This window comes from Onychostoma macrolepis, chromosome 04 (assembly GCF_012432095.1).
Source record: "Onychostoma macrolepis isolate SWU-2019 chromosome 04, ASM1243209v1, whole genome shotgun sequence".
Taxonomy (NCBI): domain Eukaryota; kingdom Metazoa; phylum Chordata; class Actinopteri; order Cypriniformes; family Cyprinidae; genus Onychostoma; species Onychostoma macrolepis.
Genome location: NC_081158.1, coordinates 9,393,684 through 9,413,396, shown reverse-complemented (window position 1 = coordinate 9,413,396; position 19,713 = coordinate 9,393,684). Strand labels below are relative to the sequence as shown.

Genomic DNA, 19,713 nt, shown 5'->3' with positions numbered 1-19,713 from the left:
GTGAATCCTATGATTTTGTTGAAAAAGACTCTTATTTTGGTGTGTCGATGTGACGTCATAAGGCTGCGCCGCGCTCCGTCTGTGATTCGGCTGAAGAAAAGTGAGTGCTTTCAACCATTAAAGTGTTTAATCAATACAACTCGTTTAGAGAATTGTGTATAACTGCGACATTAAATATGACCGAATGTAACACTTTGGTGCTTTAAGTAAAAGCGCTCCCGCAGAAAAGCTGCGTCTCATTTCGTGAATCAGTTTATCATAAACATGAATTCAGTCACTGGTGAGTAGTGATAAGAAACGGAGCTTTTTTTAAACTCCGAGTCAACTGAATCAACTGCGTCGCTAAATGATTCACTGATTTGAATCGTTCGAATCTGCTGCTCGACAAACAAACACAAACATGTAGCGACAACTTTTTCAAAACAGCTGCTAATGTTTTCATGGAAGTAGAATCTAATTAAATAAAACCTACAAATCAGTAAATACCAGATATCTTTATACAAAACTTACTTGTGTTCTGAGAGCTAGTTTTGGTTGTTTTTGTCTTTTATCAGGTGATTTAAGGCAATTATATCCATCACTCACGATTTTTACGGTTTGGTAACAGAAAATATCACGGCTTCACGGTATACATTAAACAATAATTCTTATCAGTAACAATGACTCTTAAAAGAATAAGAACAAGTTATTTGAGTGAACAAATCCTTTATTGCAACAAACTTGAAACCATTTTAATGAAAGTATTGAACTCTCTCTTCTCAAAAAATAATTTCATTTTAAAAAACGATTAAAAAATAAAGCTATACACCTTATGTATAGCTATAGCACACTTTAACATTTTAATTAATGTATTCAAATGTTATCAAATTAAAACTGAATAATTATGAATTAATTATTATAAACAATATTAATTAAATACCCTTAGCGTCATGCAGTGTGTAGTAGATAAAACAGCGTCACTCAGAGACATGCAGAAACAAGAAGATTATTCATATAGCAGTCTCTTTGCGCTTTAATATTCACAGACACATATAATATCTACTTTTTCGGCCTCAATTTATAACCTTTAATAAATGCGACACACCTTTATCTGCACGGAGGGATGGTGTCCCCGAATGTGAGCGAAGATGTTGGATGTATTGCCTGTTTTTGCAGCCACTTTGCATCCACATTTTTTTTGCAAATTGGATCCGTCCTCAAGGACAACCCCGCGTTCGTTTTATTTATTTATTTATTTTTTATTCTTAAAGTATTCCCATACTGCAGATTTTAACTTTTTTTCTCCTTTTCTTTTTTCTCGGTGGAGATGGAGATTAGCAGCCAGGTGAATGCAGAGTGAAGCAGCCGAGCGGAAATAAGTTGCGTAAGTGCTGGTGAGATTTTATTTTTCATTCTAGTTTTCATTATTTTTTATTTTTCTAGTTTTGGTTGTTTTTGTCTTATCAGGTGATTTAAGGCTATTATCTATCGCTCTGACTGACTCTCTTAAGCTGGGGACACACTACACGACTAGCGGAAACATTGTAAGACTGACCTCAACACACTTAAAGACGGTTTCCATCGACTGGAGCAGATTCTAGTGTTTGACAGTCAGAGAGGACCACAAACCTAATGACTGAGTTATTACACGACACACTTAACGACTGCAGGTCACGACTGGACAAATTCTGCCAAACCAAAAGAAAAAAAACCACTCAAAAACAGCAGCTCCCTCAGCCGCTCGCTCCACCAAAGACAACACCGGTGCTTTTACCTATTGAAACATTAAGGTTTGTTTTACTTTTCTTAGTTTGTGCTTAATATAACAGAACACATTAGCTTTCCTGCTTTGCTGGTCTTCCTAATAAATGTCAGAGCATTGTGTCTTTTTGGAATTATTGCTTGAGTAAACGCATTTGTCTTTTCAGTTATATATATATAGTTATAGAAGAATAGGCTATTCGTTATGAAAAAAATCAGTCGCAAATATTAAACATGTTTAAAAAAAATCTTTGTGAAGATGACTGGCAACTAGGGTTGGGCTGATAGACGCAACTGAGCTCTGGAACAGACCCGGTCTGACTGGGAACGATCAGCTGCCAATATCTAATTACATTCATTGTCGGCCTGACAATCGTGTAGTGTGTTCTCCGCTTTACTAGTGCACTGACTACTGAACTAGGGATCTGATTGAGATGCACCCAGAGATCTAGTTTGGATTTAATTTTCTTTCTGTTAACTATTCTATTCTTTCTGTTAACTATATCAACTTAAACAGGACAAAGTGTCCAAACACACAGAAAAACTCCTGAAGCAGCTGAGATCCACGTGACACACTGTTGTAAAGATGGCGTTTATTAAAGAGGAGAGTGAAGACATGAAGATTGAAGAAACATTCGGAGTCAAACATGAAGAACAAACAAAGATGGTGTTTATTAAAGAGGAGAGTGAAGACATGAAGAATGAAGAAACATTCGGAGTCAAACATGAAGATACTGAGGAACAAATAAAATGGTGTTTATTAAAGAGGAGCGTGAAGACATGAAGATTGAAGAAACATTCAGAGTCAAACATGAAGATACTGAGACACAAACAGGTTGGTTTCATTCTCAAAGCTGAACTCACTCATTTGATCCTTATTAAAATGTCTAGCTGTACAGAAATGAGTGATATTGTTGAAGAAACTCATATGACTGTTGTATTTTAAGTGGTTTAATTTGTCATGGAGCGGGTCGCCTCATGTGGACAGATGTTGAGATCACATGACTACACAAAAGGTGTGTTTGACTTAACGTGGCGCTGCGCAAGTATCTGACTTGAAGCAGTGCATGCCTGTTAGAAATTTTGTCTGACTTGAGACGGCGCCGATGCCACGTGACACAACTATGTCACGATTGGCCAGATTCACCACATGACAGCGATCACGTGTGTTTTGAGTTTATTCTAACATCCTCAATTCCAATAATACTCACAAATCTGTGTTTTTTGAACAGTAAAAGCCTTTTTACTGTAGTTGCAATCAGGGGTGTCATGTGACACACAGCATTTTATAATTTTATGCACAAAATTAACTCTTTTCAAATTTGATGCCTGCTACAGGTCTCAAAATAGTTGGGACGGGGCATGTTTACCATGGTGTAGCATCTCCTCTTCTTTTCAAAACAGTTTGAAGACGTCTGGGCATCGAGGTTATGAGTTTCTGGAGTTTTGGTGTTGGAATTTGGTCCCATTCTTGCCTGATATAGGTTTCCAGCTGCTGAAGAGTTCGTCTTTTACCTATTTTTCGTTTAATAATGCGCCAAATGTTCTCTATAGGTGAAAGATCTGGACTGGGACCTCATTTATAACCGTTGCGTACGCACAAAACCTGCCCTGAAAGAGGCATATGCCACTTCCTACGCAATAGGTTGGATTTATAACTTGAACTTATAACTAAGACTTATAACAAACTTGCATGGAAATTATATGCAGATGAGGTTATGCATAGTAAAACTAGGCGTTATGAGCTCCATATATGGTGATTTCGGGGAGGAGTCGGGGTGGAGATGCTTGTACGCACAATCTTCCCCTGACTGGGATTTATAAAGGGATCTTTGCGCAGGTTCTGGGGTACGCATCTGAAAACTTTTGTGCGTACGCAAAATCGAGATTTTGTGCCTACGTACACTTTTAGGATGAAATCTACGAAGAGTTTTATAAATGAGGCTGATGACACACCGGAAGGTCTCCCTCCTCTTTAGCCCGGAGGACACAGCGTCCGTGATTTCCAACAAGAATGTCAAATTTGGACTCGTCTGACCATTAAACACTTTTCCACTTTGAAACAATCCATTTTAAATGAGCCTTGGCCCACATGACACAACGTCGCTTCTGGACCATGTTCACATATGGCTTCCTTTTTGCATAGTTGGGATCTGCAGATGGCACAGCGGATTGTGTTTACCGACAGTGGTTTCTGGAAGTATTCCTGGGCCCATTTAGTAATGTCAATGACAGAATCATGCTGATGAGTGATGCAGTGTCATCTGAGGGTCCAAAGACCACGGGCATCCAACAAAGGTCTTCGGCCTTGTCCCTTACGCACAGAGATTTCTCCAGTTTCTCTGAATCTTTTGATGATGTTATGCACTGTAGATGATGAGATTTGCAAAGCCTTAGCAATTTGACGTTGAGGAATGTTGTTTTTAAAGTATTCCACAATCTTTTTACGCACTCTTTCACAGATTGGAGAGCCTCTGCCCATCTTTACTTCTGAGAGACTGCCTCTCTAAGACATCCCTTTTATAGCTAATCATGTTACAGACCTGATGTCAATTAACTTAATTAGTTGCTAGATGTTCTCCCAGCTGAATCTTTTGAAAATTTCTTGCTTTTTCAGCCCTTTGTTGCCCCCGTGCCAACTTTTTTGAGACCTGTAGCAGGCATCAAATTTGAAATGAGCTCATTTAGTGGATAAGTGTAAAATTTCTCCATTTAAACATTTGTTATGTTCTCTATGTTCTATTGTGAATAAAATATTGGCTCATGTGATTTGAAAGTCTTTTAATTGTCATTTTATTCAAATTTAAAAAACATCCCAACATTTCAGGAATTCGGGTTGTAACAGGTTTGTTTTTGTAAAATGCAACTTCATAATTGTAATTTTTTATCAATCATATAATTATTGTAACACCTAAAATACATTGGGTAAAAAAAGTGTTTGTTTCAGCCAGTTGAAGGGTTGGGTACATTGTGTGCACATGATCAGGATGGTACCACCTCCGCTTCATTTTGAGCAGGAAAAACCCTGAGTAGGCCTATTTTAAAAAGGAAACGTGCAAATCTTACCATTTTCTTCAAGTTGTATCCTTCAAATTAGTTAGTTGACCAAAATTGTATTAGTCGCAAAAAAAAAAAAATCCACAGGTGAAGTCATGCAGTCCATGACGAACAGATCATTAACGCCTAGTGTCTGGTAATATAGTACATCTGTCAGGACATCAAAAACGCTTGCCTGTCATTCATCAACCTCAAATATGGCTTATCATCTGAAATATGTAAGTATTAGCAACTTTACGTGGCCACTCAATCTAATGTTAACCTAGAGAAGTGCACTATTAAAGTGTCTGTGTGCAGTGTGGATGCTGAACAGTAGCGCTCACTGCAAGACAGATGGAGGCACTAGTGCTCTCACTTGCTCTTAAAATACTAATTTTTGGTCATGCAGAAGAGTAATACATCTTTCGAATCTGCGAAGACTCTACATTTATTTGTGTGCACTCACAATAACAACAAAATGTGCTTTAATAAAATAATGAAAGCAAACATGAACGCTTTCTGTCGCCTTGGTCTGTGAAATTGAGCGTGAAACTCCGTGTATCTTTGCCTTACAGACATTTACATTTAGCAGACGCTTTTAGCCAAAGTGACTTACAGTGCATTCAGGCTATACATATTTTATTTAATTTTTTTTATCAGTATGGGAATTGAACCCATGACCTTTTGCGCTGCTAATGCAATGCTCTACCACTGAGCCACAGGAACAATTAAAAATAAAATAAACTTTCAAATTAACCAATTGACCTTATGCACGGTTACTTCCTGGTTATTAATGAGCCAGCTCAGTCATTTCCAGTCAAGTGTACTGTGCCGTAAGAGGAGTATCCTGATAAATGCTAATGTTAAACTTACGCGAGGGAATCCGTTAAATCATGCCGCGAGTCATTGCTATGATTGACAGCGGCAACGGAGTGAATCACCTGACGAGCCGATGTCAACATACAGCTGTGCATTAAGTGATTCAGACTAAATTCAGACTAACAAAACTACAGGTCTGTGTTGGATGAAACTTAAACGATGTAGCCTAGTTATTTAAATTAAATCTAAACATTTCAAAATACTGAATGCATTATTTATTTGTTATACCAACTTATTTAATTTGTATTTAACTATATAGGTATTTAAATAATTCAGCATTATAGGCTGTGACTTTTTGACTTCCTGCACTTGCTATGCTTCAGTGCAACAAAGTACTAAATTTGTTATAATATTTATTTTATAATAAATCAAAAGACGTGAAAAACTAAGTTGAAATGGCAGCTGCAGACAATGAGTGATCCTATAGACCAGTGTTTCCCAACCTTTTTTCTGCCACGGCACAGTTTTGATATGTAAAAAATCCCATGGCACACCACCGGTGTTGGGGAAAGTTACTTTTAAAAGTAATGCATTACAATATTGCGTTACTCCCTAAAAAAGTAACTAATTACGTTACTTAGTTACTTTTTATGGAAAGCAATGCGTTGCATTACTTTTGCGTTACTTTTTAAATATGAGCAGGGCTTGATTGTTTTTAATATTAATAAGTTCTATTTATAGCAAACGTAAAAGCCCTTTCGCACCAAAAAGTGTAATGAATAAACCTCAGGCTGAAGGAAAAGTAAATTCACGTCTGTACAGTAGAACGCAGGAGAAAAAGTTTCAACACTCTTGAACAAAACAATGAAGCACAATTGTTAGTTTATCTAAAGTCATTTTTGCTTATTAGTATGATTGAACTGGATCATCAAAGGTCAGCAGCAAAGACATTGGTTAATAAAATGAGATTAGATACATTTATTTAACATTTAATTACTGCAGGTTTACGTCATATTCTGAGTTTGCATTTCACTGTTTTAATTCATTTTGATGAATACAATTTTTTTTTTTTTTTCGAGTGGGATGAATTAATGCACATTCACATTTAATTATACGTTACTGACACTCTATCCTCCAATTTGATACGGTTAAGTGCTTTGACACAATCTGTATTGTTAAAAACGCTATATAAATAAAGGTGACTTGACTTGACTTAATCTAGAACTACAGTAACATCATGTTCACACAGTGCACACAACGCCTCTGCACTTCCGATTTCTCCCAATATGGGGACTGGAGACTTGTCAGTCAATAAATGGGAAAATAAAGTCCCCCCCCCCCAATAATTCAACACTGCGTCTTCAGAGTTGGTATTTTGGCTTTACATAGGATCAGACACTTGCACTTAATTTCTTCAAATCATATTCAAATGGAGTTAACAAGGTATTTGATGACCGAATGACAGAGATCTGTCCATCATTAGAACGGCCGCATCTGAGGTAGTAAATAAATAGCATCACGTTTTCATTAGTTTGCAGGTTTAAAGTTTATTGTAGCTATATGGGCACTCACTTTCTCTTGTTGTTTAATACATTTGACCAAAATCTCACGATATAAAAGACGAACCGCTATGCACAGGATATTTAAAACGTACAAATGTGTATTGGCTACAACTAGACAGCAAATGCTAAGACAGACTGCTCTTTAAACTAACAAAAACATTAGCCTTCATAGACAGCGTTTCTTGAGTAAAGGAAACGCTGCTCTTATTCAAACATCAGTTCTTTATTTAGCTAACCTTGCATTGTGAAGAAGTAGACGTCTGTCATTAAACTGCGCGGCGCTTCATTCTGAATGGAGGCGGGGTGGAGTTATGAGGTTTGACTGACAATTTGAGGATCCAATGGCATTACGAGGTTAAGTCGCAAGCTCTTTTGAATGCTTTTCATTGGTTAAATATTTGTAAACCCCACAAACAGACATAATGCTGACCAATAGCACTGATTTAAAATAATAATAACGAAATATAATAGAGATATGGAATTTTAGATAATTTTCCACGGCACACCCGACAACCTGTCACGGCACACTAGTGTGCCGCGGCACAGTGGTTGGGAAACACTGCTATAGACCAATTTCCTGTTAGTAAACATTGTGACGTTTTTCTGTGGGCGGAGCTTCGGTGGTGGCAGAAAGATCCCTTCACTAACGCTAGCTATGAAGTCTGTTAGCTTGTTTTTTTAACAATAACTTGAGAAATTCCGATTTTACCTGCATATGTAAGGGCTGCATACCTGCATACTGTCCGGGACTGCGTTATTTGAAAAGGTTAACTTTTAAGGGACGAAATTGGCTGACCTGTACTCACGCAAAGGATGGACAATCTGACAGGATTCCTTCCAGTAGAGTGACTCACAACTAACGTGTATAGTAAAGACAAACTCACCGTGTATCTATGAAAATGTAATATATATTTCAATTTCAGCAGGCAACTATTTTTACAGCTACATTATTATTCCAGCCGCAATAACTCATAACAACGTATATATAATTACACATGATTAAGCATATAAATCATCAGTTTGTTGGTTTACACACATGCACGCAGACATTATTTCATACACGACAGTACTGGGATCCATAAGAAATCTTTAGACGCGCCCATAACAACAACCTTTTCTGATAAGAAGTGTGCACTGCAAACGCCAGCTTTTCTTATGATTGTTTCTGTCCAGTCTGCTCTTTATCTCGTTTAACCACAGCTGTCGTCGTTTATTTATTTATTTTATTTATTATTTATTTTGTCTGGCAGTGGCAGCAGCGTTCAAATTAAAATTATTCTTGCAATTCCGAGATTATATCTCACAAGTCTGATAAGAAAAATCAACTCGTTATTCTCTCTTTTGAGTTATATCCCACACATCTGACTTTTTTCCCCTAAGAAAGGACAAACTCGCTATTGTTGAGTTAAATCGAGTTATAAAGTCCGAAATACGGAATATAAAGTTGGAAGAAAAAAAGTCTCAAAAAATAATTGTGGGATAAAACGGGTAACGTGATGTAAAATTGGTATAGGTTTAAATACTATTTAATTTCCTATGAACTGTATATGTGAATGTTATGTTGACCAATTGTTTAAATCAAATTTATGCTTTAAAAGTAATCATAGCAGGTTTCATCCATTAGTCTGTCCATTTAAATGTCTGTCCGTTTAAACGTCTGCGTTTAGCTTCTAATGGCGTTTTTGAGACGGTATTCTATGAAAAATTATTTGCATTCCGATTCTGACATCCAAAGGCACAACAGTACATTTTATCTCTTATTCTGTGGATCTTTCCCGTTTCACTCCGCTTGTTACTGTGTGTTTCTGCCACCACGATGCGCGCGCAGCTGTGAGTGACGTAACTGTGACATCTACATGAAATTGGTCACTACTGCCATCTCTTGGTTATATAGGGGTTAATTCATTTTCATCTTAAAAAGTCTATTTTTTTGCCGAGACACTTTTTTAGCATATTTCTTCGTCGTCTTCATGAATGAAAACTGAACCTTTAATAATGGGAATTTTACCACACAGAGTTGAGAAATAATAAATGCCTTAAAATTTTATAAGATTTTAAAAATGGGTTCATGGCTTTGAAGGCAAGATATTGATTATCGAGAATACCATTAAGACGTCATTTAAGAGATTAGCCTAATTGCCTAAACAGTTACGATAGTGTTTGTTTGTCAGCATTTAAATGTAGTTATACTTACTTGGGTACTTTCCTGGACTCTGCATATAAAATGATATGTTCTTTAATAACATGAAACTGTATGTTAATTCCGCAATCATTATTTACAGTGTTGCAATTATTTTGTTTCTCAGTTTCTGATAAAAATGAGGCAAGAGATGTTTCTGTGAGAGTCTCTACCTATATATAGCACATATAAAATGAGCTTCACCGGAAGATTACGAGCTGGCTTATCTTTATCTGGAAGTTCTAAATGGCGCTCCGTGCATATGGTCAACTCAAAAGGAAAACAAATTCTCAGATTATGTAATCCGTGAAACATGCATACAGGTGTGTCCACTACTGCAGAGATGACGTGTCGCCGTATTTATCTCTTAAGCCGAAAACAAAGAAACTATTTTATACAATTATTAAAATGTTAATGCAGTCTCCGAACTGTTTTTCACTGACATATTCATAATCATTGCTTCTGCTGGTGTGCCGTGGCAAGCTTTATGCTTTGTGTGCTTGAGAGCTTATTAGGCAATTGAAGGCTTATTATAATGATTTGAATGGTTTATTAATAAACGTGCGATTAGTCGACTAATGCTTAAAATGAACGACTACTAGTCGAGCAGAAAAATCCTTAGTCGAGGGCAGACCTATCTCTCATCTACTTGTCATTCAATCGACTGAAACGCTTCTTAATTCCAGGTGTAGACAGGGCCTTGGTGTATTTATTCAATAGAACAAATTAATTCATTGTTTTAATCCATTTACTTTATTGTAATTCAAACTTTATTCCCTCCTGCTACCTTTCTCCATTCTCACTTTATTTTCTCCATTGCAGCAGCAGCTTATTTTGTCAGAGCCAATGAAGCTCCATTCTCCCTTCTGCCCAATACTTATACACTGACACAGCCAAATCTGATCACCATCATTCATCAGGACTGCGTAGACAGGTGAAATTTTGACACTGGGGTTAATTTGTATTTGTCTCTATTTTTTCCCCTTAGACCTGATGGTGCTGAAAAAGGAGAGTCAAGAACTAAATGAAGGTGAACAGAAAAATCAGTATGAGACGCACCATGATTTCATGACTGGTGAAAAACCCAGACAAACTGAAAAGATTTCCTCACGAAAAAGAGCTCAGAAGACCAAACCTAACAGTTCTAATCGAAGACGAAAACAAAACCTTGAAACCCACAAGAGTGTTCACGCTGGAGAGAAGATGTTTGCATGTGATCAGTGTGGAAAGAGTTTCTCAGACATGAAATGCCTTGAAGTGCATGTAATAAGTCACTCCGTAGAGAAACCTTTCATGTGCCACCAGTGTGGAAAGACTTTCCAATTCAATAAATACCTTACGACTCACATGAGAGTTCACACAGAAGAGAAGCCTTTCACCTGCAAACAGTGTGGAAAGAGCTTCTCGCAAAAAGTAAATCTCAACACTCACTTGAAAGTTCACACTGGAGAGAAGCCGTTCACATGTGATCAGTGTGAAAAGAGTTTCATTCGTAAAGGAGCTCTTAATACCCACATGAGAATTCACACTGGAGAGAGACCTTACAGCTGCAAACTGTGTGGGAAGAGTTTCTCATTAAAAGGAAATCTTAAGATTCACATGAGAATTCACAATGGAGAGAAGCCCTTTGTATGTGATCAGTGTGGAAAGAGTTTCAGATGTAAAGAATCACTTAATTGCCACATGAATATTCACTCAAGGGAAAACTGTTTTATATGTCATCAGTGTGGAAGGAGTTTTACAGACAGAAATCATCTTGAGATTCATGTAACGACTCACACTGGAGAGAAGCCTAACATGTGCCATCACTGTGGAAAGAGTTTCACAAAGCAAGCATACCTTAAGAATCACATTAGAGTTCACACTGGAGAGAAACCTTTCACCTGCGAACAGTGCGGAAAGAGTTTCACCATTAAAGGAAACCTTGAGACTCACATGAGAGTTCACTCTAGAGAGAAGCCATTCACCTGCCATCATTGTGGAAAGAGTTTCGGATTTAAAGGAAACTTTAACAGTCATATGAGGTTTCATGTATAAAATGTATTCTGCCATCACATTTAGAGATGCATCTGCAAAGTCATGTGCTTGTGAGACCCTATTTGTGTTCTTTTTGTGGAAGGAATTTTAAATGACATAAAATTTGTAGTGATTGCAAGACCTCAATTGAGTGTGTCAGATAAGGATAAGGGAGACATACAGAATGTGCAGTGCATAGGGTCCTCCAGGACAGATTTTAAAACCCCTCAGAAAATAAAATGACTATAATGTTTTTTTGTTTCAGTGAAGCTTGGCTTCCATCGAAATAAACTGAATATGCCTGCTTTGCTCAACTAATTCGGTGCTGTAAAGCATAGGTCTTCAGCTCTGCTTCCCCCACCTGTTGCATGAAGCTAGATGAACTTTTTTTTTTTTTCCGTTTTAATGGACTTTTAGCTTGTATTTCCTTTGTTCCATTTTCCTGCCAGACATTAATCACTGTGGCTATTCTTTAGTCTCATTAACTGGTCATCTTTGAGCTCAAGACTATGTGTAATTTTTCTGTTGAGAGCTAGTGTGGTGTTCTACATGGTGTATCATTGATGCTTTTTTCTATTGGATTTCCTGAATTTACTTTTAATAAATGAGTTTACTTTAATAATCTTATTCTGCCTTCATCTTCATTGGACTCAAAACATTCCGACCATGAAAAGAAAGATGGAGATCACCTCCATTAATGTGGCTCTGATGAACAATTGTGGGTATAAGGTGAGTTTGGAAAATCATGCTCGGGCTTGGTTCAAGTACACCCTGAAAGAAAACTTAACAGAAGCAGATGATAGGTTTTTACATAAAGAATTTAAGGGGTCATATGATGCTATTTTTAAGATCATTATTTTGTGTATTTGGTGTAACAGAATATGTTGACATGCTTTAATGTTCAAAAAACACATTTTTCAAATACTGTACATTATTGTAGGTCCTCTATGCCCCACCTCTCTCAAAACACATGGTTTTCTACAAAGCCTCTCCTTCCAACAAGCACAGTCTGCTCTGATTGGCCAGCTGACACAGTGCATTGTGATTGACCGAACACCACAAGCATGCGTCGGAAATGTAACGCCCCCTTACCATAATCGCGAGCTTCAACTTTCAAGCTTTCATTTGAACAGTCAATGCCACATACTCGAACTAATAACAAAACATACTTACAGTCGCTGATTCAGAAGCACCAGATTGTCATAGTCAGAATTTACCTTTTTTTTTTTTAAATAGCCTTCGTGCACAGCCAGCCTTGTACTCTCCTAGGTTCACAAAACTGTAGTCCATAAAATGCGTTGCACAAATTCGAACATTTGGGTTGTGCTGTTCTGTTGTAAACAAATCTTAACCAATGATTTGGCCAAATAAAGTGCTTTTGCTTTCGCACAGGAACAGCCAGCGTCTCCCTGACATGGCTGCATCAACACTACTGTGGTCACTGAAACAACATTTGGGTGGCATTACCCAAATATTTCCACATCATGACGTAGACATGTGGGGGCGTGTTTTAATGAGGCGTTTTAGCCCGGTCTGGATCAGCCTTCTTTTTTAGATTAAATAAATCCTTTTGTGGGAGACTTTGAGCTTTGTAACTCTGCAGATCGTATACATGTACAAACAGCTACATAACACCCTAAAGAAAAGGAAAACAAGAAATCGCATCATATGACCCCTTTAAAGACTTCAGGAGCAATATTCTTATGTACCAAAAATCATATTATATATATAAAAAAATCATATTTATCCTTATTTCACATAAAAAGAAAACACACATACTTGTTCAGTAGTAGGTGCTCTGTTTATTTGTGATGACAGGAATGCACAAAACAACTCCATTAGGGCTTTTATCATTAGGACTTCATTAATCCAAATGTGTACACATTTAACACGATAGAGAAATACTAGGGCCCACATTGCCCAAGGGCCTCAGTCTTCTGAAATATCTATACTGAGGTCTTTCTCCCAGGACATCTTCAAATGTTGGATAGGAGGAACCCTTGAGTTATTGAAATATACAACAAATCTAGAAACAAGATCCTTCAAATTGAGTTCAGATGTCATACAAAGATAAAGATGCTCAGGGGATTTATAAGTTTCAAAATTGGGATATTACTTTTAATGTAATACCATTCCTGCATCTTTCTGAAGAAATGAGAAGGGGGTAATCCAAGAAACAGCAATTTCTTACCAGAATGAGTTTGCAAATGTTTCAGTTTGCTTAGATCTCTCCTGCTTAGAATCTCTCCTGTGTGAATTCTCATGAATCTTTAGGTTCCTTTTTACTGTGAAGCTCTTTCCACACTGAGGGCAGGTGAAAGGTTTCTCTCCAGTGTGAACTCTTATGTGATTCTCAAAGCTTGCATTGTTTTTTAAACTCTTTCCACAGTGATGGCACATGAAAGGCTTTTCTCCGATGTGAATTTTAACATGATCCTGAAGGTGATTTGTGTCTGTGAAACTCCTTTCACACTGATGACATTTAAAACTCTTTTCTCTTGAATGAATCCACATGTGATAATTAAGGCTTTCTTTATATCTGAAACTCTTTCCACACTGAACACATATGAACGGTCTCTCTCCAGTGTGAATTCTCATGTGAGTCTTAAAGTTTTCTTGACGTGTGAAACTCTTTCCACACAGTTTGCAGGTGTGAGGCTTCACTCCATTATGATCTCTCATGTGAGTCTTAAGACCTCCACTTCGTATGAAACTCTTCCCACACAGCTTGCAGGTATAAGGCTTCTCTCCAGTGTGAATTCTCATGTGGACACTAAAGTTTTTTTTCTGAAATACTTTCCACACTCAATACATATGTATGGTCTCTCTCCAGTGTGTACTGTCATGTGAGTCTTAAGATCTCCATTTCGTCTGAAACTCTTCCCACACAGTTTACAGGTGTAAGGTTTCTCTCCAGTGTGAATTCTCATGTGGATATTAAGGTGACTTTCCCGTGTAAAACTCCTTCCACACTGAGAGCATATGAGCGGTTTCTTTTCAATGTGAATTTTCATGTGGACTTTAAGGGTTTCTTTTCGATGGAAAATTTCTCCACACTGTTGGCAGGTGTAAGGTCTCTCTCCAGTGTCAGTTCTCATGTGGGAATTGAGGGTTGTAGTTTGCGTTTTTTTAGATTTTTTTGGTGTTGAATTCTTTTCATTCTGTGAACAACCAGTCGATTTTTCTTCAGTTTTGAAATCATGCTGTTTCTCAATTTGATCTTTCTCTTCGGTTTCATTCAGTTCTTGACTCTCCTCTTTCAGTGCCATCGGGTCTGAGATGAAAAGAGACAAATACAAGTTTAATGGCACAAAGCAACAGACATCCAATTGATAGTAGTGCTGTCAAACGATTACAAAAAATTAATTGCACATTTTCAGTAATTAATTGCATATTTATATAATATATTTACATTGTCATAATGTCACATTGAATATCCAAATAATGTAGAAATAACAAAGATTGTGTATTTAACATATATTGTTTAATGGCATCTTTTTACCAAGTAGCCTATTAATAATGAAGGCCAGTATCATTGATACAAATACAGCTATTGGTGTCTTTATTAAACGCATTTTCCCTTCAAATTCAGCAATTAATTATAGCCATTCAGCATTAAAGTATCATTGAAAGCCACGATTTTTAACATTTATTAGCCTATTAAAAATAGTGAACTTAAAACAATCTTCACATAAAGAATAAATTGTAAATGTAAACTATAAATTGAATATCAATTAATCTTTATTCAAGCTACAAAAGTTAATCAGCGAGCAGAACAGAACATTGGGTGATTTCTCACTCTTTCTCTGTTTCTTTTTCAGAGATTTAAACTGCAACAGGTTTCGCTTTAATGCTGCATTCTCAGCCTGATCTCATTGTTTAAAAAAACAATACTTTTTTGAATGTTTTAATTAATGCTGAAACACGTGATTTTCACATATTACATTATATCTTTATAATGTAATCATTCAATTTTTATCATTTTATGGATTAATGATTTACATTTTTAGACCCCTTAACCGACCCCCAAACCTACACATAACCATTTTATTGTGAATATAAAACATAATGATGAAAACATGCAGGGAAATTACTATTTTAGTAACTTCTAAATCTAACCATAACCATTTCTTAAAAATATGTACACTATAAAGAAAAACATGACAGATAGACAAGTGCAATCACAATTATTTATTTATTGCAAAAATGTCAAAAGCAGTACCAAAAGTAGTCCAAATGATGATGCATTGCAGTTGCAGTCCTCTCTGATGCAGTGCTAGTTTTGTATGAGGTGCAGAACAGAATTTAAATTGTCAGTCGCAAATATTGTCCCGATTATTACCCCGATCCACTTGGTGAAGGCGTGCATTTCTCATTCAAACACACCTCACCAGAAACACAGAATGTCGCAATCTGTGATGAGACAAAAAAAAGATCAAAGTTGCGTATTATAAGTTGCATTAAAAAAATCCTGTGCCATGAGTTCAGTGTTTTTGGACTTATTTTAAAAAAATATATCTTGAAAATGTGATTATATATATGTAAGGGATAATCAACGGCTAGCTGTGCATTAAACGATTTGAATGCACGACGTGGAGGCGAAGAACCGCCCGACGCGCAGCTATCTATTGATTATACGTTTATGCCATGGTCATTTGCCAGAATTCACATATTAAAGATGTTAACAATATTCAGTCCCTCCAGTTTTTCGCGATTCCGCGATCGCTGAATACAATGCAAAATAAGCAAAATGTCGCATTTTTTTGTGATCCTGCATAATTCGTCATTTAACCGCAAAATAATCGCAAAAAAATAAATAAAAGACCTCACATAACATAAAATTATAATCATCTAACTGAATTATTTTACGTTACGTGGATTCAGATGTTGTTCACCTGTAAAACTTCGTAACGCCAGGATCATCAAGCTCTCAGTGAAACCTCGTAACTTCACCCGCCTTCATTCAGATTGACGCGCTGCGCACAGCCTGGAGGAGACAGATCTCCGCTTTTTCCAACCTGATCTCACAGAATTCCGTGTAATGTTCACGGACTTAATTAACCCCGAATCTGTGGTGGCATCAAGGAATCGCCGGAAATTCCGTGATGGGCTCACAGAAAGCATCAGCACGGATTCACTGGTTCAACACCAGCGCTGCATCGGACCACGTAAAAAGAGTGACTCCGATGCAGTTATACTTTCACTGGAGTACCTGACCCCACCCCTACCCTAAACCTACCCAGTTCTGAACAATAATGATGATGATAAATTATCGCGTCGGCATATTGATGCTAAGGGTTTCCTATTTAAAGTGTTGAACCAGTGGATCCGTGCGTGGAGCACGGCTGATGCCCGTCACTGACTTACATTGGTATCACTTCTGTGAGCCCATCACGGAATTTCTTCTGTGAGCCCATCACGGAATTTTCGGCGATTCCGTGATGCCACCACAGATTCGGAGGTTAATTAAGTCCGTGAACATTACACGGAATTCTGTGAGATCATGTTGGCTTTTTCGCAATGAAAGGGTAAATAACTGATGTTTCAATAGTACAGCGTTTTCTTTACTCAAACACTACGTCTGTAAAGGCTAATGTTTTTGTGTGCTTGAAGAGCGGAGAAGTAGGTTATTTGCCATCTAGCCAATATACAATGTACGTTTTAAATATCCTGTGCGCGCTTAATTTGAGATTTTGACCAAGTGTATTAAACAACAAGAAAAACTAAGCGCCCATCTAGCTACAATAAACGTTATATAACCTGTAAAAGTTGATGAAAGCATATATTGCGATGCACTTGCTGCCTCAGATAACAGTTGCAGCCGTTCTAATGACACTCCATCTCCGTCATTCGCTGGTCAAAAACTTTAACTCCATTTGAACTTGAATTTCATATAATGTTAAGTGCATTCAGTGCACACTGATCAGTAAAGTCTGATACAATACCAACGCTGACGACGCAGTGTTTTTTAATTATTTAATTTTTTCCCTTTCTATTTTTTATATATCTATATTAAATTCTGATATATCAGAATTTATTAAGAGACCATACCAAATGTATGAATTGGATTTACAAGCAGTATGTACAGCTACAATACTTATTTGTTAATGTTTACATAGGTAAGGAAAAAAGGGTCCTAAGGTTGTTTTAAAAGTTAAAATGTTTCAGAATTGACTAAGAGACAAAATAAACCAGCTTTATGCATTTTGTTTGTTATTTGTGAATATTGTGCATCTAACACAATACATAATCTGCACGTTTAATAAACTCCAGCTGGTTCAAAATCCCTATGGGGACACTTAATTTCCAGCGATATCGTCTACATGATTGCACAAATACTATTAGAACTGTACTGAGCTGGATGATGACATCACTGAATTCAGTAATGAAATACCTTTAACTGAAAATTGAGTGTTTACTATTGTTCTTCTGCACTACCGACACACTATTTTCCTATTTGATACTGTAAAGCTGCTTTGACACAATCTGTATTGTTAAAAGCACTATATAAATAAAGGTGACTTCACTTGAGTTAATCTGGTAAAGGTGATATCATAATTTAAAAGAAAAAAAATTCGCAAATTTGTCACAAATTTATGGAAATTATCACCACAAAATCAGTCATTTTGATCGCAAAAATCACACAAAAAAATCGTGAAATCCTGGAGGGACTGAATATTTGTGCTGCAATATTTGACCGGAACGATAAAAATGACAGTTATTTTCATCTGTATTACTATTTAACTGTAACTATATGTTGCTATGGTTACCAATGTTTATAGGAAGCGCATTAATATAGAACGTGATTAAACTGACCTGGAACTACCTGCAGTTCAACGAATTTAATCAACACCTGCCAGCCAATCAGAATCCAGTATTCAGACAGACCGTGGCATAAATAAATATATATATATATATATATATATATATATATATATATATATATATTAAAAATTTGATGCCATCCAAAAGAGGCACAAAATCACTTTCACAGACTTTTAAATGAAATGTAAAAACAAAAACTAACACTAGCTTATCTACTCTTTTTCTATTCTGTTTTTTTTATTTTTTATTATACGATTAAAAAAACCTCGCTACTACGTTAAGCTAACTGAGACTTTGTCATAGCACTTGCATTGCTCTTTTGTTGATTTTGATTGCATCCATTGTCCTCATTTGTAAGTCACTTTGGATAAAAGCAAATTAAATGTAAATGTAAGTTACCTAGTAAGCTCTCAGATTTCAGTTGTTGAAAATTGATTTACAACCTGAATTCCGGAAATATTGGGACGGTTTTTAAATTTGAATAAAATGAAAACTATGTTTACCATGGTGCTTTTTTTCAAAACAGTTTGAAGACGTCTGGGCATCGAGGTTATGAGTGTCTGGAGTTGTGGTATTGGAATTTGGTCCCATTCTTGCCTGATATAGGTTTCCAGCTGCTGAAGAGTTCGTGGTCATCTTTGACGTATTTTTCGTTTAATGATGCACCAAATGTTCTCTATAGGTGAAAGACCTGGACTGCTGGCAGGCCAATTCAGCACCCGGACTCTTCTATTACAAAGCCATGCTGTTGTAATAGCTGCAATATGTGGTTTTGCTTTGTCCTCCTGAAATGCACAAGGCCTTCCCTGAAATGGACATCGTCTGGAGGGGAGCATATGTTGCTCTAAAACCTTTATATACCTTTCAGCATTCATAGTGCCTTCTAAAACATGCAAGTTGCCCATACCGCATGCACTTGTGCACCCCCATACCATCAGAGATGCTGGCTTTTGAACTGAACACTGATAGCCCAGGGGACACAGTGTACATGATTTCCAACAATAATGTCAAATTTGGACTCGTCTGACCATAGAACGCTTTTCCACTTTGAAACAGTCCATTTTAAAGGAGCCTTGGCCCACAGGACACAACAGCACTTCTGGACCATGTTCACATATGGCTTCCTTTTTGCATGATAGAGCTTTAGTTGGCATTTTGTGCCAAATGTTCACGTTCATGCTGCTTCTTTTGGCCCAGAGACATCGCACAACTTCAAACACAGCGCGGAGTAAATGCGTCATCTGCATCAGAATGTTATGATTGGCCCAGAGCTGTTGAATTTTGAATTTCAACGGCTCTGGATTGGCTTGGAGTAGACGTCTTACGTCTCCGCGTTCTGAACTCGTACGTGCTCATACCGGTAATTTTCCTTCTGCGTTCACACACAGCAGAATTCCGGCAATTTACTGGTAATGTTACAACTTCTCATACCGGTAAATTGCCAGAACGAATTTACTGGTATTTTTGAAAAGGTCCTGTTCACACATGATCTCTTTATGGCAATTTACTGGTAATTTTCCGCAAAAGTCTGTATGT

General features: G+C 37.0%; 1 protein-coding gene and 1 pseudogene across 1 annotated transcript; one reads left to right on the top strand and one right to left on the bottom strand.

Annotated features, from left to right (window-relative positions):
* The first annotated feature begins 13 nt into the window (after positions 1-13).
* On the top strand, positions 14-12,508 carry LOC131538762 (gastrula zinc finger protein XlCGF8.2DB-like; annotated as a pseudogene).
* A 153-nt stretch (positions 12,509-12,661) lies between these two features.
* On the bottom strand, positions 12,662-14,118 carry LOC131538831 (gastrula zinc finger protein XlCGF49.1-like). Its single transcript, XM_058772981.1, has one exon. It carries the CDS (start codon positions 14,116-14,118, stop codon positions 13,540-13,542), a length of 579 nt encoding a protein of 192 aa, XP_058628964.1. The 3' UTR covers positions 12,662-13,539.
* Positions 14,119-19,713: the final 5,595 nt, after the last annotated feature.

What these genes read in the sequence shown, in the direction of transcription:
- LOC131538831 (XM_058772981.1), bottom strand. Translation starts at nt 14,118, where the DNA reads ATGAGAATTCACACTGGAGAGAAGCCTTATACCTGCAAGCTGTGTGGG.